Source organism: Saccopteryx leptura, chromosome 2 (assembly GCF_036850995.1).
Source record: "Saccopteryx leptura isolate mSacLep1 chromosome 2, mSacLep1_pri_phased_curated, whole genome shotgun sequence".
NCBI classification, from domain to species: Eukaryota; Metazoa; Chordata; class Mammalia; order Chiroptera; family Emballonuridae; genus Saccopteryx; species Saccopteryx leptura.
Genome location: NC_089504.1, coordinates 219,727,167 through 219,748,621, shown reverse-complemented (window position 1 = coordinate 219,748,621; position 21,455 = coordinate 219,727,167). Strand labels below are relative to the sequence as shown.

The 21,455-nt window shown below is 40.1% G+C and overlaps 1 protein-coding gene and 1 non-coding gene across 7 annotated transcripts in view; one reads left to right on the top strand and one right to left on the bottom strand.

Annotated features, from left to right (window-relative positions):
* BRWD1 (bromodomain and WD repeat domain containing 1) overlaps positions 1-21,455 on the bottom strand; it is a 147,538-nt gene that overhangs the window by 76,664 nt on the left and 49,419 nt on the right. For all 6 annotated transcript variants that reach the window (XM_066370173.1, XM_066370175.1, XM_066370177.1 and 3 more), the window contains exons 14-20: positions 19,831-19,981; positions 19,447-19,581; positions 17,708-17,836; positions 17,279-17,504; positions 14,068-14,241; positions 8,058-8,241; positions 2,685-2,778 (exon numbers count right to left, since the gene is read on the bottom strand). In XM_066370173.1, the coding sequence (XP_066226270.1) occupies positions 2,685-2,778; positions 8,058-8,241; positions 14,068-14,241; positions 17,279-17,504; positions 17,708-17,836; positions 19,447-19,581; positions 19,831-19,981 (1,093 nt within the window). The remainder of the gene's footprint in view (positions 1-2,684; positions 2,779-8,057; positions 8,242-14,067; positions 14,242-17,278; positions 17,505-17,707; positions 17,837-19,446; positions 19,582-19,830; positions 19,982-21,455) is intronic.
* Positions 8,764-8,870, top strand: LOC136396448 (U6 spliceosomal RNA). Its single transcript, XR_010749735.1, has one exon. It is a non-coding gene; the product is annotated as a U6 spliceosomal RNA (small nuclear RNA).

Genomic DNA, 21,455 nt, shown 5'->3' with positions numbered 1-21,455 from the left:
AAAGAAAATATTCTTTAATGGATTTTATTATTGCTATATGCTCTTAAATCAACGTTGGTACTTTTACTTTTTTTGTGACAGAGAGTCAGACAGAGGGACACATAGGGACAGACAGACGGGAACGGAGAGAGATGAGAAGCATCAATTCTTCATTGCGGCACCTTAGTTGTTCATTGATTGCTTTCTCATATGTGCCTTGACCAGGGGGCTACAGCAGAGTGAGTGACCCCTTGCTCGAGCCAGTGACCTTGGGCACAAACTGGTGAGATTTGCACAAACCAGATGAGCCCACGCTCAAGTTGGCGACCTCGGGGTTTCAAACCTGGGTCCTTCGCGTCCCAGTCTGACACTCTATCCACTGTGCCACCGTCTGGTCAGGCCGGTACTTTAACTTTTAGGATACTTAGAAGACATGGCTAAATTAGGCACATTAATTAGGTCAGCATTTTCTAAACAGAACTGTAGGTCAATTGGTTTACCATGAACTACAGAATAAATCCAAAAAGCTTATTACTTTAAGAATATTTATCTTAGAAGTAAAAATACGCTGTTCACAAAAATTAGGGAATGTGCAGATACTCCAGTACTTCCAGCCTTTTGTATAGTGCATTTTCACCAATGAAATAAAAGTTGGTTTTGCATCCAATTTGCATAATCAAACTTTCTTTGCTTGTCATTTGCTTTTCTGTTCTTATTTAATAAAAAAAAAATTTAATGCTTCTTTTATTGCTTCATATTCATTTTGAAATATCCCCTAATTTTTGTGAGCAGTATATATTATGATGCAATACAAATATACATATATATATACACACAGGTACAGAAAAATATTTAAAATAATCCTCAAATATTAATCCCAATTATTTCCAAGTTTTAAAGTTTTGGATAATTTGTTAATACTTTCCAGTTCTGCTTGAATTTTTTAAATACTGTATTTTTATCAAACAATAATTTTTAAAAATCAGCCAATAAAATATAGTATTTTTTTTTATATGAGAGAGGGGGAGGACAGACAGGGACAGACAGATCAGAAGGGAGAGAGATGAGAAGCATGAATTCTTCGCTGTGGCACCCTAGTTTCTCATTGATTGCTTTCTCATATGTGCCCTGACCGGGGCCACAGCAAACCGAGTGACCCCTTACTCGAGCCAGCAACCCCAGGCCCAAGCTGGTGAACCTTGCTCAAACCAGATGAGCCTGCGCCCAAGCCAGCAACCTCGGGGCCTTGAACCCAGGCCCTCCGTGTCCCAGTCTGACACTCCATTCACTGCACCACTGCCTGGTCAGACTAAAATAGATTGTATTTTAAAGGGAGAAAGGCATAAACTATATTCCTCCAACATCGAAGTCATATGTACAATCACTCAACGAAAACACATATTCCTTGAATCAATATACAAATAAATTTGCACATTAGTGCCTTCTGTTTGATAATCAACAGTATGTATTATCATTTCAACATACCACTGACTGATTATTAAATAAATTATACTTTCCTTAATTTGTCAGTACTCATTTTTTTTTTTTTTTGTATTTTTCTGAAGTTAGAAACGGGGAGGCAGTCAGACAGACTCCCGCATGTGCCTGACCAGGATCCACCCGGCACGCCCACCAGGGGGCGATGCTCTGCCCATCTGGGGCATCGCTCTGTTGCAACCAGAGCCATTCTAGTGCCTGAGGCAGAGGCCACAGAGCCATCCTCAGCACCTGGGCCAACTTTGCTCCAATGGAGCCTTGGCTGCGGAAGGGGAAGAGAGAGACAGAGAGGAAGGAGAGGGAGAGGGGTGGAGAAGCAGATGGGCGCTTCTCCTGTGTGCCCTGGCCGGGAATCGAATCCAGGACTCCTGAATGCCAGGCCGACACTCTACCACTGAGCCAACAGGCCAGGGCTGTCAGTACTCATTTTTGTTAAAGCAAAAACTCATATTAATGAGTTTCATAACTGACGATGTGTAAACACAACTGGATTAAACATCACTCTGAAGAACAATTAATCTATTGAGGGTTTTATATACCTAACAAGTCTATGGAGAATTAAAAGTAATCCCAAGGAACTAAATAAAGCCCATCCTTGTGATCAATTCTGAGATTACACTGCAAACCCATCACCATTTTTCACCAGTTTTGTAGCATTAATCTTGTATTTTGTATATCTCCTATAAATTCACTGTTAATGCTGTTCATGTAATATTTAAGAAAGTCCAAGTAGAAAGATTTCATACTAAAGAATAAGATCTTTCTTGTCTTTGCAGGGTTAAAAAACCATTGCAACATCTAAAATTTTTTATAAATGGATGATTTAGATACACTTCAGAAACAGACCAAGCTAACCAACAGTTTTAGAAGACAACTGGTTACCTATGGGAGAGAGTGTAGTGATTTGGAATGGACACAAAAATGCTTTTGATGGACTGCTAATGTTCTAATTAATTGTTGATGTGAAGGATCATTAGACAATAATTTTCTGGGATCTGTTAGCACTGTTAGGTATTAGGCTCCTTTCCTCAAGTTTTAAAACTATTACTCTCTCTTAACAGCTGTACAACCTTATGTCTACTATTTTAAATCCCAAGCAAAAGACGAGCAAGATATATTATTCTATATGCTCACTGTTCAAAAAGAACTAAACATTTCAATTTAATTGCCAATTTCCTTATTCCTAAGAAAAGTAGAATTTAGGTTACCTTTTGTGAGAGCTGAAGAGTCTTCTTTTTTCTTCCAATTACATAAAGGTTTCTTTCCTCTTCCCCTTTCTCTATTCTGAAGTCTTCCAACTTCCTACAAATTTAATTATCCAGTTTTATTAGTTACTGAACTGATGGATAAGAAGATATTAACAGAAAAAAGTAATCATTATTGAGTCTAGAAATCATTAGCTTATACTTTTAAAATTAATATAGAAAATAATGCTATAGCAAAATTAAGTCAAGCTGTATTTTATATTAGATATTTGATATGAATATAAATACAATCACAGCAGCAGTTAGAAGTCTTATTTTATTTTTCATATTTTAAAACAGAAATGGCCTGACCAGGTGGTGGCGCAGTGGATAGAGCATTGGACTGGGATGCAGAGGACCCAGGTTCGAGACCCCGAGGTCGCCAGATTGAGCGCGGGCTCATCTGGTTTGAGCAAAAAGCCCACCAGCTTGAACCCAAGGTTGCTGGCTCCAGCAAGGGGTTACTCGGTCTGCTGAAGGCCCGTGGTCAAGGCACATATGAGAAAGCAATCAATGAACAACTAAGGTGTTGCAACACGCAATGAAAAACTAATGACTGATGCTTCTCATCTCTCTCCGTTCCTGTCTGTCTGTCCTTGTCTATCCCTCTCTCTCTCTCTGAAAAAAAAAAGAAATAAAGAATTAAAATAGAAATGGTCATTTGTTTATATTTTGATTGGCCCTATTAGGATCAACTCAAAACAGGATCTCTCAAACTAGCTACTCAAAATGTCCCTATAATTTTTCAAGATTGCAATTCCTTTCACTAAAGAAATTTTTTTTTTTTTTTTAAAGAAAGTCTTTTTATTTGGCAGGCTAAACAATTCTACATGTCTTTTTTTTTTTTTTTTTTTCCGAAGCTGGAAACGGGGAGAGACAGACAGACTCCCGCATGCGCCCGACCGGGATCCACCCGGCACGCCCACCAGGGGGCGACGCTCTGCCCACCAGGGGGCGATGCTCTGCCTCGACCAGAGCCACTCTAGCGCCTGGGGCAGAGGCCAAAGAGCCATCCCCAGCGCCCAGGCCATCTTTGCTCCAATGGAGCCTCGCTGCGGAGGGGAAGAGAGAGACAGAGAGGAAGGAGAGGGGGAGGGGTGGAGAAGCAGATGGGCGCTTCTCCTGTGTGCCCTGGCCGGGAATCGAACCCGGGACCCCTTGCATGCCAGGCCGACGCTCTACCACTGAGCCAACCGGCCAGAGCTCACTAAAGAAAATTTAAGAGCAGAATCCTCCTCCAAACTATTCAAAAAGTATGTTTTATGATTTGTAGACATTCTTCAAATTGCCTATATTTTACTTACATAATACAAAAAGAAACATAATGCTACTGTGACCAATTTCAAAGCAAGAGACCTGACACTAAAAGGAAGGTACTGATCATTATTTTCCTTCTCTTGGTTAAAGAATGAATGAATGTTCTCATTTAACTGATTGTCCTCATTTCAATATGAATATTACTGAAAAGACATGGCTGGCTTTGTTTTTGTTCATCTTAAAACACCACCAGAGAGATTCAAAACTGACATTTTGGCCACGCTCTAAGATATCACTGGACACTCATATGAGTATAAGACAAATGCTTAAGGGCAAAAACTGATTTCTAAGGAAATCACTTTTTCCTCAAGGGTTTATCTGCAGCCCATGCTTAAAAGTACAATGGAATATTAATCTATCCTCAGGGGAAATCTAAATTAGACTCTATCCTTTACAAATTGTCAACTCCAGCACTTCCATGTGTATTTAAGGAATTATATGAGGTTTTTCACCTGCAGTCAAAATTCCTACCCCGTATCTGTTTTGACAAAACACTACATACAATTCATTTCAATCAATAATAAAACAAAGAGGCCCTGGCCAGTTGGCTCAGTGGTAGATTATGACTCGGTGTATGTGGAAGTCCGAGGTTCAATTCTTGGTCAGGGCACACAGGAGAACCAACCATCTGTTTCTCCCTTCTCCCGCCCCTCCTACAGCCATGGCTCCAGTGGTTGGAACACTTTGGCCCTGGGAGCTGAGGATGGCTCCATGGCCTCGCCTCAGGCACTGAAATAGCTTGATTGCTGAGCAACAGAGCAGCAGCTCCAGATGGGCACAGCACTGCCCTGTAGGGGGGCTTGCCAGGTAGATACATGTTGGGACACGAAGAGGAGTCTTTCTCTGTCTCCCTGACTCCCCATCTCTCAATTAAAATAATAATAAAATTAAAGGAACACGCTAGCCTTTAAAAGTATCACCTTGTGTGTGATTTCATGTCTAATAAACCACTAATATCACTCAGGTTAAGAAAAGTAATATAAGAGATTTTAGAATAAATCTAGAATAGAGATTCTTGAATAAAGACCAACTATATGGTTGAACTCTAGCCCCAAAACTCTTCCCCTCTACTGGGAAGCAACACTGTATGCTCATCTTTCTACATAGTAGAGTCATTTATCTTCTCACATTTTTACCTATTATATACCTAAATTTTTTCACAATGGATACATACTACTTTTAGAGGCAGAAAAAATTTTCAATTTCTTTTTTTTTTTTTTTTGAAGTGAGAGGAAGGGAGAAAATGAGACACTCCTACATGCCCCTCGACTGGGATCCACCTGGCAACCCCGTCTGAGGTCGATGCTCGAATCAACCAAACTATCAACGGGGGCTGATGCTCGAACCAATCAAGCCACTGGCTGTGAGAGGGGAAGAGAGAGAGAAGCTGGGTAGGGAGGGACAAGAAGTAGACAATTGCTTCTCCTGTGTGCCCTGACCGAGAATCAAACCTGGGATGTCTGCACACTGGGCCAACCAGCCAAGGATCTTTCAGTTTCTCTTGATTCTTATCAAATGACACTTTACTATTATGTAAAATCTGCCAATACTTCCCACTACGAGGACTGCTGGCAAGGTTACTGACCACTATAATATCACTCAGCATCTCCTTCATAAACTCTCATGTATGTTAGAATATAGCACCAAAAAGAGCAATGCTCTTCTTTGAAAAACATTATTTTGTGGCAAAGAACTAATGGACTCTCAAAAATCCATTCTCCCTTTCTTCCTTAGAAACAGAATCTCAACTTTCACCTAGGCTCTTTGTTGCCCTAAATGGAAACTATTACCTAGTCTCCTCTGTAGCTTAACATGGCCATAGAACAACATTCTGGTCAATGAGATATAGGCAGAATCATGTGGCATCACTAAGGCTGCTTTAAATAAAGGAATATCCATTTACCTTTTGCCTCTCTTCCTTCCTCTGCACAGATGCAGATATGTGATAGCTAGTATATAAAGGCCAACTATCATGGACTTTGACTTGGCCTTAAGATTAAAAATCCCTGGCCCTGGCCGGTTGGCTCAGTGTACAGCATCAGCCCTGTGTGTGGATGTTCTGGGTTTGATTCCTGGCCAGGGCACACAGGAAAAATGCCCATCCGCTTCTCCACCCCTCCCCCTCTCCTTCCTCTCTGTCTCTCTCTTCCCCTCTCGCAGCCAAGGCTCCACTAGAGCAAAGTTGGCCCAGGCACTGAGGATGTTTCAATGGCCTCCGCCTCAGGCGCTACAATGTCTCCGGTTGCAACAGAGCATCGCCCCCTAGTGGGCTTGCTGGGTGGATCCTGATCAGGCACATGCGAGAATCTGTCTCTCTGCCTCCTTACGTCTCACTTCAGAAAAATACAAGAAAAAAAAAGGTTAAAAATTCCACTCTAAAATGCAGATCATAAATAGGAACCTGAGTCCCTGATTAACGGGAACATGATTCCAGGCTAAACTATTTCCAGTCTTCCTTTATGTTAAGAGAACAAAAGCCCGTGTAATGTTTAAGGAACTATTTTTCAGGTCTTTCACTCCTGATTTGCTTCCTTTGGCTTTGACAACAGAAAGTATCCCAAAATGAAACTTTCAGTTCTGATAACCACACAATGCATGACACAATTTTAAGGCTTAATTATACCGTTCTACATACACGATGGTGATTTTCTGTATTTCTCATCCCAACTACAGATTTTTCTTTTCACTATTTTATTGTGTACTTTCAATATCTCAAATTCACTGTAAAATTTATAAGTATTATCCAATATTGTTCTACTTGCTAAAACTCTTCTTGCTAATAAACACATGAAGTACACTGTAAACAAAATCATCTTCAAGGTATTAGTTATTATGAGATAGAAACATGACAGAATACTGAAAAACTTTATAAACGTACTAATGAAAAACAGTATTTGCTGCCTCCATTTCAACAACTCACTAGCAAGGAAGACCCTACTGCCCAGACTATAATTATGAAATATCATTTCACACTAAAAGAAAGTAAGGTTAAGAGAAAAGACTAATTCCAAGTCAAGGTCAAAAAATTTACACAAGCCTGACCAGGTGGTAGCGCAGTGGATAGAGCGTCAGACTGGGATGCCGAGGACCCAGGTTCAACACCCCGTGACTGCCAGCTTGGGCGTGGGCTATCTGGTTTGAGCAAAGCTCACCAGCTTGGACCCAAGGTCGCTGGCTTGAGCAAGGGGTTACTCGGTCTGCTGGAGGCCCATGGTCAAGGCACATATGAGAAAGCAATCAATGACCTAAGGTGTCGCAACGAAAAACTGATAATGGATGCTTCTTATCTCTCTCTGTTCCTGTCTGTCTGTCCCTATCTATCCCTCTCTATCTCTGTAAAAAAAAAAAAATTTACACGATAAACCTGTATGCAATACCTTGCCATGCCTAACAACAAGGACAAAATGGAAGACTACTATAACCATTTCAAAAGGACTCAGGAGCCAAATTGAAGAGGTCCCTCCTGGTCAGAGAGAGGACAATTTGACAGTCATTTTAATACTTAATATCAATTTAAATATTATGAACCTTCTGATAAAATTATTACAAAAAGTCTTACAAAAGAATCAAAAACATGTATGACATCTGAAACAATTGGAAATTTAAACACCAAGTATTTGGTTCTATTGAAGAACTATTTGTTGTTCTTAAGATATAATACTGGCACTATAGTTATAATTTAAGACAATTTTTCATCGTTTAGAAATACATACTGACATCTTTGGACAAATGATGACTAGGATTTCAAAATAATACTGAAGGGAAACAAGTAGTGGAGTGTTTGTGTTGATGAAACAAGATTGGTTATTAAAAAATTTTGCCATAGTAGAGTGTTAGAAAAAAAGTTTGATATTTTCTTACCAGAATTAAAATAGACTCCAACCATTACTAAAATATATTTATATGATTTTTTTGTACCACTAAGAGATTAAAATATATAAATCATCGTGTGTGTGTGTGTGTGTGTGTGTGTGTGTATTCATAGATAAAAACGATATGAATAGATATCCTAAAACAAACCTAAATATGCCTAGTGGTACCTCTGGTACAACCACTCTTCGTTTCCAGGCCTGCAGGTCACGCTCTGTAGCAATCTGACTGCGGGGAGCATTCTGATGCATCTGACGAACTCCTTCAACTTGTCCACTACGACGCAGACCAATATTTGGAGGGGACTGGATGTCTAAGCTTAGTCTTCTAAAACCTAGGGAAAAATTGTCAAAAAATGATTTGGAAACAAACTTCAATCTATATGCATTTAGTACATCATAAACATATATATTTTGTCTGAGCTACAAACCAAAAAATGTAGATCTACTTTTAAAACTCTGGGAAAAAGAATCTTTATATAACAAATAAAAATTTAGACTACAGAACAAACATTAACTATTAACCTTAATTTTCACTTTTACTAGACTTTCTGAAAATTTTTTATGCATACTTTCTTTTTTAAGACTTTATTAATTCATTTTAGAGAGGAGAGAGAGAGAGGGAGAAAGAAGGAGGAGCAGGAAACATCAACTCCCATATGTGCCTTGACCGGACAAGTCCAGGATTTCAAACCAGCAACCTCCAGGTCAACACTTTATCCACTGCGCCACCACAGGTCAGGCCAGTCATTTTCTATTATAAAATTTTATTTGCATTCTTAAAAAGCTTGCCTTTTTCAAAACTGCACACTAAACACATCATTTTGGAAAAAATATTATTAAAAATACAATCCTCAGTGCTCGCTTCGGCAGCACATATACTAAAATTGGAATGATACAAAGAAGATTAGCATGGCCCCTGTGCAAGGATGACACGCAAATTCGTGAAGCATTCCATATTTAAAAAAAAAAAAAATACACTCCTCAAACTGCGGTAGCTTATAACAAGAGCTCTAACAGCGTTAATTGCAATTTCAAGAGATAACTGAGCCACTCAGCAGGCAGCTGCCAGAGTAGGTATTACACATTCACAGAACTGCATAGTGGGGAAATGCTGGCAGCACTTGCACTAAAGCTGGGCGAGTAGGTGACAGGGCAATGCAGACAACAGTGAGCCCTGAGCCTGTGCAGGGCTCATCAGGAGGGCACAGAGGGCAAGGCAACCTCCCAAGAGCTGGAGGTCAGAGGATGGAGACCTGTATGGGGGAGGAGGGAGTCCCAAGCAAAGTGCTATTTTCTTAAAACACAGGGTGAAAGAACTCCTGCAACTAATGCAACAGAAAAACTGGGGACTGTAGCCTTTCTTGTGGGAGGCTATAAAATTCTACTCAAGCTATGCCAGTTCTTCTTGCCTATGGTAAAAGTCACAGGACTAAGTACAACCTCTGCATTCTTCTATGTACATCATTCTGTTTACCAAATGAACCACTATGCATTAAATTGGTTCACCTAATAAAAATGGCATTAAACATTTATAAGTATATTAAAATGTAGTGATGTTTGGCCTTGGCTGATTGACTCAGTGGTAGTGTCAGCCCAGCATGTGGAAGTCCCGGATTTGATTCCTAGTCAGGGCACACAGGCGAAGCATTCATCTGCTTCTTGACCGTTTACCCCTCTTGCTTTCTCTCTCTTCTCCCCATCTGCAGCCATGGCTCAATTAGAGTAAGTTGGCCCTGGACGCTGAGGATGGCTCCATGGCCTCAGCCTCAAGCACTAAAAAAATGGCTCTGGTTGCAACAGAGCAAGGGCCCCAGGTGGGCAGAGCATTGCCTTCTAGGAGGCTTGCCGGGTGGATCCCAGTTGGGGCACATGCGGAAGTCTGTCTCTGCCTCCCCTCCTCTCACTAAATAAAAAATATTTTTTTAAAAATGTACTAATGTTTAAGAAACACTTCTTGAATTGAGAACAAAATAAATTCTAAATTTAACTGCCCAAATCATATTATTAGTTCTCCAACAGTCTGAAGAAAACATAGGCACAGGTTTTATCACATTACTTGAAATAATATGAGAACTGCCTGACCAGGCAGTGGGGCAGTGGATAGAGTCGGACTGGGATGCGGAGGACCCAGGTTCGAGACCCTGAGGTCACCAGCTTGAGTGCGGGCTCATCTGGCTTGAGCAAAAAGCTCACCAGCTTGGACCCAAGGTCGCTGGCTTGAGCAAGGGGTTACTCGGTCTGCTGAGCAAGGAGTTACCCGGTCAAGGCACATATGAGAAAGCAATCAATGAACAACTAAGGTGCTGCAACAAAAAACTGATGATTGATGTTTCTTATCTCTCTCTGTTCCTGTCTGTCTGTTCCTATCTGTCCCTCTCTCTGACTCTCTCTCTGTCTCTGTAAAAAAGAAATAGTATGAGAACTTAAATGGCTATAAAAAAATAATTACAAAGACTGCTTATTATTACACATAATAGAGTACTACAAAGCTATAAAAGAATGAAGAGCTCAGTAAATGGATATGGAGTGATTTCTAGGAAAAAAAGATGCAGAAGAATGCACGTATATCTGTGCCCCTTGCTCCAATGCATTAAGAACACAGCACCAACCATGCAGTATTCCTGCCTGAAGTATTTAACGTGAATCCAATCATGAGATAATCAGACTAATTCAAATCAAGGGTAATTCTGTGAAACAGGCCTGAATTAAACTAGTGCCATGAAGAAACTATTCTAAATTAAAAGATATAAGATTAAATGTACTGAGCAGGGCTTGATTAAATGCTAAAATTAAAAAACTCCATGAATGACAATGGAACAACTAGGGAAATGTGATAAAGATGGTACATTGGATAGTAGTATTATAATCAATATAAAGTTTATTAACTGTGATCACTGTATTATGATTATATAAAAGAATGTTTCTGTTCTTAGAAGATATAGGAAGAAATATTAAAGGGTAAAGTGTCACAATGTCTCCAACTTTAAAGCAATTTTCCTACAGGATTTTTTTCAACATAAAACAATGGAAGATATAAAGCCTTATGCTATAAATTTAAGAGGAAAAAAATCTTAATTCCTCAGATTCATTTTTATTAATAGTCCTAATACACAGATGGCATGACCACCAAAAGTTTTTAAATTCATCTGTATCCAGCCTGACCAGGCAATGGTGCAGTGGATAGAGCGTTGGACTGGGATGCAGAGGACCCAGGTTCAAGACCCCCAAGGTTGTCAGTTTGAGCACAGGCTCATCTGGTTTGACCAAAAAGCTCACCAGTTTGGCCTGGCCTGTGGTGGTGCAGTGGATAGAGCGTTGGACTGGGATGCAGAGGACCCAGGTTCAAGACTCCGAGGTCGTCAGTTTGAGCACGGGCTCATCTGGTTTGGTCAAAAAGCTCACCAGTTTGGCCTGACCTGTGGTGGCGCAGTGGATAAAGCATCGACCTGGAACACTGAGGTCACCAGTTCAAAACCCTGCACTTGTGTGGTCAAGGAACATATGAGAGTTGATGCTTCCTACTCCTCCCCCTTTCTCTCTCTTTCTCACTCTCTCTCCTCTCTAAAATGAGTAAATAAAAATTTTTTAAAAACTTTAAAAAAAATGTCATAACTTTGAAAAAAAAAAAAAAAGCTCACCAGCTTGGACCCAAGGTCGCTGGCTCGAGCAAGGGGTTACTCAGTCTGCTGTAGCCCTCATCAAGGCACATATGAGAAAGCAGTCAATGAACAACTAAGGTGTTGCAACGAAAAACTGATGATTAATGCTTCTCATCTCTCTCCATTCCTGTCTGTCTGTCCTTATCTACCCCTCTCTCTGACTCTCTCTGTCTCTGTAAAAAAAAAAAAAAAAAAAAAAAGAAAGAAATTCATCTGTATCCAGCTTTACAGGTCTTTAAAGTTCAGCCAGGCCAAGGAACAGCAACCAAGAAAAATAAAAGAAACCTGATTCTACAAGTCAAGACATTTAACAAGAAATATGGGTCAAACATTTTATACTATTGCCTGACCAGGCGTTGGTGCAGTGGATAGAGCATCGGACTGGGACTGGGATTCGGAAGACCCAGGTTCGAGACCCCGAGGTTGCCAGCTTGAGCACAGGCTCATCTGGTTTGAACAAGGTTCACCAGCTTAAGCCCAAGGTCGCTGGCTCAAGCAAGGAGTCACTTGGTCTGCTGTAACCCCTTAACCCCACCCCATCAAGGCACATATGAGAAAACAATCAATGAACAACAAAGGTGCCGCACCGAAGAATTGATGTTTCTCATCTCTCTCCCTTCCTGTCTGTCTATCCCTCTGTCTGACTCTGTCACACACACAAAAAAACAACATTTTAGCCCTGGCTGGTTGGCTCAGTGGTAGAGCGTCGGCCTGGCGTGCAGGAGTTCCGGGTTCGATTCCCAGCCAGGGCATACAGGAGAAGCGCCCATCTGCTTCTCCACCCCTCCCCCTCTCCTTCCTCTCTGTTTCTCTCTTCCCCTCCTGCAGCTGAGGCTCCACTGGAGCAGAGTTGGCCTGGGCGCTGAGGATGGCTCCATGGCCTCTGCCTCAGGCACTAGAATGGCTCTGGTGGCAACAGAGCAATGCCCCAGATGGGCAGAGCATCGCCCCGTGGTGGGCATGCCAGGTGGATCCCAGTCGGGCGCATGCGAGAATCTGACTGCCTCCCCGTTTCCAACTTCAGGAAAATACAAAAAAAAAAAAACAAACCCAAAACATTTTATACTATTCAGACAAGGTACCATTAAAGACATGAATATTATTTATTATCTTTGTGTTCTAGTAATGTAACTTAAAAACTCTTCCTCCAAAGACTCCTAGGAATGCCCTAGAAAATATGACAAGTACTCTTAAATGAACCATGAAGCTTGCAAATCACCTCGGGCAAGAAACAAAGAGGACAGTAAACTAGAGGTCATGAGCTGAAACTGTCAGCCTGACAAAGCTGTGCCAATCAGTATTCCAAGAACTTCAGCTGAGCCAGTGACCCCTTGCTCAAGCCAGCAACTTTGGGCTCAAGCCAGTGACCTTGGGCTTCAAGCCAGTGATCTTAGGCTTCAAGCCAGTGACCTTTGGATTGAAGCCAGCAATCGTGGGGTCATGTCTATGATCCCATGATCAAGCCGGCGACCCTGCGCTCAAGCCAGTGACCTTAGGGATTTGAACCTGGGTCCTCAGCATCCCAGGCCAATGCTCTATCCAACTGCCCCACCGCTTGGTCAGGCTAAAAGAAGCAAAATTTAAAGCAGAAGCACTAAATTTAAAGTCAGATTTTAAAGAGAATCAATAGAACTTCCAGACATACAGTCACTAGAAATAAAAACCGAAAGACCAATTACATGGCAGATCAGATGAAAAAGAAACCAAAAGAGGGCAGGCAGATCTGAAGAAACTGTCCAGAGGGCAGGAGGAATAATAAAGACACAGGAAATAAAGAAAACCTGGCAAGTATAAAGTTTCCATCTACAAACAAAAGCATACCTTTACTAGCTAAAATGCATTTGTTCAGAGCAGATATCTTTGAAATGAATTATTTTGCCATTACAAAATAAAAATTAAAAGCGTCTACGTAAAAGAACAAACAAATTCTCTGACAAGTAAAAACAATGACAAAAAAAAAAAGAAGGTGTTTAATCTCAGTGCAGGGCAAGTGTGGTATGACAGCCATTATCTCTGTGGCACTGTTGGGATTTTATGGATTTGATAGAAGCTTCTCAAAGCTTCTCTAATCTTTTACAGGCATTTATCTTTCCCAGAGTGAGTTTTCACTGCGTAACAATTGCCAGTCTCCTCTGGATTATTTCCACCACTAAAGTAATTATTACTACTACATTCCAACATTAAGTACTTGGCCTTGAAAATTCACTTCAAGTCTTCAGATTCACATAAAAACATCAGTGCCCTACCCAATTCAGTTTCTTTTTTTAATTATAAATACTTAAAGGGAAACCTAGAACTGTAGTTTTTCCTTTAGAAAACCTTTCACAATACTTAAAAATTAAATATACATTTGTTAGCAGATCAACTTTACATCTAATAAAGCTACCTTCAGAATAACACCAAAGTTGTAAATATATATTGCTCAGTTTTTCACATAACATGTAGTCTTCAATTTCAATCCTGCCATATTAAGGCAAAATATATCTCATGTTTTATTACCTCTTCGTGGTGTTTCTTCCCCATTTGGAACAGTATCATGACCAGATCCCATTCTCTGATCCTGCTGTTGCTGCAACTGTCTTATCATTCCATCAAGAACACTGGACTCTGGGCTTCCTTCACCATTATCATTAGTTTGTAGGCTTATAATTTGTTCAATTACCTCTCCATCACCTGCAAATTCAATAAACAAACATAAAATCAATATATAAACAGGAAAAACATTAAAACAACAATAATTGTCAGAATTTCTGTTTAAGAAAAACAAAAGATATCCTAGATATTCATAAATAAGAGAAAAGATTCAAAAATCCATAAGACCATCACTGCTCAGCCTTTTGGCTAAGATCAAGTGTAAAACCCACAAGATCTTTGCTTTAGAGAGTAATAAGTGCCACACAAACCTCAGCAGAGCTTTTAAATTCCCTGCAAGTGAGCACGTAGAAACACACTTCAATGAACGCTTTATTTTGCGAGTTCACACTAACACCCCTTATTTATATATAGTACATGTTTCATTAAAATCTCATTGCCCAAAGTCTCTCACTAGAACACAGTAACACTGTGTGATTTCTGATGTACAGAGAAGCAGTGGTATTTCTTCTCCACTGTTTAAAAAAAATTAAAAGGAGGAAGTAACAACTTCTTGGCCTTCAAAAAACCGTAACTCTAGCTCTACCCCTGCCCACAGTGTCCAGAGAGAGCACATGCAGTTGAGCGAGATGGCTACACATGCCTCTCTGACTAAGCTTAAGTTTCTCTCAGATATGCTTTTGGCATAGCCAGTACCCATAATTCTTAGTTCAAGTACAAAATCAGGATTTTTAAGTGTCTTTGCTTCTTTATTTTTCAAGTAATATATTTTCAGAGGTATTTAATAGATTCAGAGTCAGTGTTAATTGATAAAAAGGGTTACATGGTTATGGAGTCTGAAATTTTATCAAAATATTAACATTTTTGTGCAAACAATTCCTTACAGAGCCCCCCACCATAAGATGCATCTTTGAACATAATAGACAACACAGATCAACCCCTCATCAACTTTTTAGTAGAACGGTAAGTGAAATTAGTACAGAATTAAGCAAAAGGAATGCAGTTACTTTACTTTCATAGTAACAGATCCAGAAACTAAAAATGTCATATACTACATCAAAAAAAAAAATACTTCCAGACTGAGAGTTAATTCCCTTATAGCTCATTGATAACATCTCCATTTTACTACAAACATCAATGAAGCACTTACAATGAGATACACAGAATGTCATAACTGTCATTAGATTAACTATCTTTTGTGTGTGTGTGACACAGAGAGAGATAGAGGAACAGATAGGGACAGACAGGAAGGGAAAGAGATGAGAAGCATCAATTCTTGGTTGCGGCCCCTTAGTCATTCATTGATTGCTTTCTCATATATGACTTGACCAAGGGACTATAGCAGAGCAAGTGACCCCTTGCTCAAGCCAGCTACCTTGGGCTTAAAGCCAGCAATCCTTCGGGCTCAAGCCAGCAACCATGGGGTCATGTCTATGATCTCACGCTCAAGCCAGAGACCTCGTGCTCAAGCTGGTGAGCCTGTGCTCAAGCCAGAGACCTTGGAGTTTATGACCTGGGTCCTCTGAGTCCCAGTCCAATGCTCTATCCACTATGCAACCATCTGGTTAGGCTAGATTACCATAACTATCTTAATATCACTAAAATTTTTTGATCGCTCTCAAAAAACGGGTTAAGAAAGCAAGAACTAGAGCCCTAATCTAAAACAATAAAAGGATTAATTAGAAGTGGATGTATCATCCAATTCCTATGAACACAACATGCAACCAAAGAGAAAACAGTAGAAAAGAAGACTTCTAATCTTCTCCTCTTCTCTGCTCAAAATACCCTATGTATACACCTTTTTTTTCATAGCACAAAATATTTAAATGTAACTTGGCAAATGTTATTGGAATGGTAATTGTCTCTATTTGGCATAATGCAGTCACTATTCAAATATTACAGGAGTGTTCCACCCATGAAGGCTTAAGTGATACAGGAAGTGCCCCTTCCACTATAAACTAATACAACAATAGGGGGAAAAAATACAGGAAACAAGGGCTTTCAGACACAGGAAAACAGGCAGCACAGGACTGTGATCCCTGAGAGAAGACCAACATATGGAGTCTAGCCTGTCTGGCCTGTGGTGGTGCAGCGGATAAGCACCGACCTGGAACACTGAGGTCTGAAACTCTGGGCTTGCCCAGATAAGGCACATGTGACAAGCAACCAATGAACTGCTAGAGCGAAGCAACTACTTCTCATCCCACACACCCCCGCCCATAAAATCAATAAATATATCTTAAGAAAATGGAGTCCAGCCCTTTGATTGCTCCAGGTAAAAGCCTAGAAGCAGTTTCCATGCTGTAAAACAAGAGAAAACCCAAATGGCATCCAGAAGTCTCACTGAGTCGAGGATAGAGTCATCAGTTTGGGAGCAAGGGGAAGACTAAAAACTATGCACGGCTGAGTATCAGAGGAAAGCGTGAATGCATGAAGCTCAGAGATACACAGCAAGGACCGATCAATTTTTTGACTAATTAAGGATATGTGCATACATTTGGTAAAACCTCTACCATAGTAGGGGAAAATGATAAAGATCAGTGTGTCAATAAAAAAAGTCCCAGAACTCTCACAGGGCTGGAAATATATAGTTCATTTTCCTCCCAGTCAGAACTGAGAAATTTCAGAGCACAGCAGGAATGCATTTTACACACTTCTAATTTTAACACTCAGAATATCTTTTTTTATTTTTTTAAGCAAGAGATATGAGAAGCATCAACTCGTAGTTGTGGCACATTAGTTGTTTACTGATTGCTTGTCATACGTGCCTGGGGGGGGGCGCTCATGCCAAACCAATCACCCCTTGCTCAAGCCAGCAACCTTTGGGCTCAAGCCAGCAACCATGGGATTAAGTTGAAGATCCCATGATCCCACACTCAAGCCAGCCAACCCCACACTCAAACTGGTGAGCCCACGTTCAAGCCCGATGAGCCCACACTCATGCCCAATGAGTCTGCACTCACTTACTGGCAACCTCAGGGTTCCAAACCAGGGACCTCAGCATCTCAGGTTGATACTAACTGCACTGCATCACCACCAGTCAGGTTGTATTTCTCTTTACATTTTTCAAATAAAAAGTTTTTTTTTCTTTAAGAAAAAAAAAAGGCTTTGCACTTACTTGTTGCCACATAGCCTAGCTGTGGAACCAAATGTTCATCTGCAGAATTTTCTCGGCCTGGTACTAATCTCTGATACTTAGTTGGATGAGGATTTCCATCTACATCTACCAAGAATGGTGGAGGCATAAGGTGAGGAGCCTGCTGAGTTTGCTCATCTAAGACATAATTATTAGAATCTCTAATCAGTGGTCGATAGTCAGTATGGAAGAACATCTGATCAGGAATCTAGAAAAGGGAGTTGAAACAAAAAAATAGAACAGGGAAGTTTACAGATTGCTGTTTTGAGGTTTATACATGTTTAAACAAATATTAAGCAGTTAATTATAATTAGAAAATACAAGGAAATCAAATTAACACATCTAATCTATTTTCAAAATGCCCTTCATAACTACTTATTTTACGTATTGTAAGAAAATATTTAAAATGACCTTTTCATATGGCTTGCTGCATCCAAAACCAAATATTAGAAGGTGCCCATGAGAGTCTGTACAGGCAAAATGCTGTCCATCCTGTGAAAACTTACAATCAAATACAGCTCCATGCCCTTGTCCTTCAATCTAGGAAAACACAGAAGGAAAAAAGCCTCATTCATGACTGGAATAAAAGTTTGGCACATGCTAGCAAGAAAACAAAAAAAGAGGAATAAAGTTAGGACCACATTTATGCAAGTACTTTTGCTATAACAACTGTTTTCATGTTGATAACCTGCTATATATAATATATCATTTCTGGAAAACAGTTTAAAAATATTTTAATTAAGCATGTCAATATATATTTTCAGGAAATAAAATTCACCTTAGATACTACTATCCTAAAAGAAATCCTGAAAGAGCTTCTAAGAATTAGTTCTAAGAATGATTGAATGAAAGATGAGAAACCAATACAAAGTGAAGGCTTTCTGACCCATGAATGACAAGCACCTTCATAAATTTTTTTTTTTTTTTTTTTGTATTTTTCCGAAGTGAGAAGCAGGGAGGAGGCAGGCAGACAGACTCCCACATGCGCCCGACCGAGATCCACCCGGCATGCCCACCAGGGAGCGATGCTTAGCCCCTCTGGGGCATTGCTCCACTAAAATCTGAGCCATTTCAGTGTCTGAGGTGGAGGCCATGGAGCCATCCTCAGTGCACGGGCCAACTTTGCTCCAATGGAGCCTTGGCTGCGGGAGGGGAAGAGAGACATAGAGAGAAATGAGAGGAGGAAGGAGAGGAGGAAGGGTGGAGGAGCAGCTGGGTGCTTCTCCTGTGTGCCCTGGCTAGGAATCGAACCCAGGACTTACATATACCAGGTTGACTATCTACCACTGAGCCAACCGGCCAGGCCCATAACCTTTTCTTTCAATGTATTAGCAAAAGGCTATTGACTAATAACCTACAAGATAAATAATTAAAGATTAATAAAGTATGGTAGTCATGAACTAAAGTCAATACTTCTCTGGAGCTTAAACTTACTAAAATGACTGACTGCCAGGCCAAATTTGTAATGCTAAGAAGTCTCAATTCGTGTATAATTACCATAATTTTCCAATATAAACATAGAGACACATTTACCCATACACCCAAAGCTAAATAAATAACTTTTGAAACTCTTTTCCTCATTTCAATCAGTTATAAAGATAACTTCATGTATATACAACTGTTAGATATTTATTAGGCTATAAATACCCTGATATTTTAGAAATATAAGCTGCCAACCCTGACCAGGGAGGGATGCAGTAGATAGAGTATCAGCCTGGGATGCTGAGGACCTAGGTTCAAAACTGAGAGGTCTCCAGCTGGAATGCGGGCTCATCCAGCTTGAGCGCAGGGTCATTGCCTGAGTGTGGGCTCAGACATATCCCCACGTTCACTGGCTTGAGCCCAAAGGTCACTGTTTCGAAGTCCAAGGTCGCTGGCTTGAGCAAGGGGTCACTGGCTCAGCTGAAGCCTCCCAGTCAAGGCACATATGAGAAAGCAATCTATGAGCAATAAGGTGCCACAATTATGAATGGATGCTTCTCATCTCTCCCTTTCTGTCAGTCCCTGTCTCTCACTCTCTCAAAAAAAATATACAATTAAATTAAGTAAATAAACTTCCAAAATAGGCAGATTTGTTTCTAGCTAAACTTTATACTCCAGACACTTGAAACAAATATATGCACACATGAAAACACTACTACTTCACTTACCATATTAAAATAGTGTTTCATCTTGGTGCCTTTTGTTACATCCCATATAAAAATGCTACCATCATGTCCTGCAGATAACATTATTCTGGAATCAAAGGGATGTGTCTCCAAAACAAACACTTCATCGGCATGTCCCTTTATTCAACAAAGACACATAGTTAAAAAAGGTTTGCAAGTTTTAAGTTTCAAATTAAAAACCCGTATCGTCATAGTGAATAAGGGCTTTTAAAAATATATTAATAACAGTAATTTATATCAGTACATAAATTTCTATTTTGTAATATAAATGACAGAAACATGTTTAATATAGTAATTTCACAGCTTTAAAAATAAAATTATAGTTTAAAAAATCTTGATTTGTTATATTGGATAAGAAATACCTACCAATAAGTTATGAAGTAGTTGTCCAGTATAAGAATTCCACACTTTGAGGACATGATCATTCACAGCTGTGACAACAATGCTATCATTCTGATTCCAAGCTATCATTGTTACTTTGGGTTTCATAAACCTTTCCTCCTCAGAAGTTAAGTCCCTAAGAAAAAATTACACAATGTGTAAATTCACTTGGATGGTAGACTATACAATGTATACAATCCCTTATCTATACAAAAATAACTAAAGTAATACAGTTCATGTGTTTATCTTACCAACTCCACATAGAGGGTTCATCATATCTGACCCATAACAGATTCTCTATCGAAGGCGAAACCCAGATGGAGAGGGGACGATTCAGAAGCAATTCATTGGCTGAATAAAGGCAGATTTTCAGACACCAATGCTACTCATACAACAAAGCTTTTTCTCTCTACCTCCTTTCTACTATTCTTTTCTTCTGAACCGAAGCCTACTGCTCACAAAATTTAGAAAGTATTTCAACACTTCATATTCATTTTGAAATATCCTCTAATTTTTGTGAGCAGGTTTCTCTCTCCCAGAGATGACAAGAAATTTTAGAAAGGCAGAAGGAAGGTAATTCATCTTCACATTACCAACGTCTAGAAAAGTGCCTGACACGCAGACACTTGACTGGATGAACTGTTAGCAAGACTACTACTTCCCTACAGACTGTTCTATGGGTTTCTCAGTAAGACGTTTTGGATATATGTACTGTATTTGCAATGCATTGCATTTATGAAAGTGATATGCAAAGTTTCTGTAACATATAGTCAGTGTTAAACAGCAGGAGGATGAGAAAAGGCCTAAGTGCTTCTGAAATCATTAACACATTCTGAGAAATTAAAAACATGTAGTAAAATAAACATTTCAATTAAAGAAACAGCTGTGCCTGACCAGTCGTGGCATAGTAGTAGATAGAGCACTGAGGTCCCAGGTTCAAAACCCCGAGGTTATCAGCTTAAGCAAGAGATCAACATGATCCCAAGGTTGATGGTTTGAGTAAGGAGTCACTGGCTCAGCTTGAGCCCCTGGGTCAAGGCACATATGAGAAGCAATCAATGAACAATTAAAGTGAAGTAAAAATGAGTTGATGCTTCTCACTCTCTCTTCTCCCTGTCTCCCTGCCAGTTTACCTCTCTCTCAAAAAAAAAAAAAAAAAAAAAATCAATTAGCCTGACCATGTGGTGGGCCAGTGAATAGAGCATCATACTGAGTGGGATGCAGAGGACCCAGGTTTGAAACCCCAAGGTCGCTGGCTTGAGTATGGGTTCATCCAGCTTGAGCGCAGGGTCACTGGCTTGAGCCCAAAGGTTGCTGGCTTGAAGCTCAAGGTTGCTGGCTTGAAGAAGGAGTCATTCGCTCTGCTATAGCCCCTGCCCCCGCCCCTTCACCTCTACACCCCCTGGTCAAGGCACATATGAGAAAGCAAACAATGAACAACTAAGGAGATTAAGGAGCTGCAACAGAGAATTGATGCTTCTTATCTCTCTCCCTTTCTGTTTGTCCCTGTCTGTCTCTCTCACAAAAAATTAATTAAAAAATAAATTTAGCCTGACCAGGCGGTGACGCAGTAGATAGAGCGTCGGACTGTTATGTGGAGGGCCCAGGTT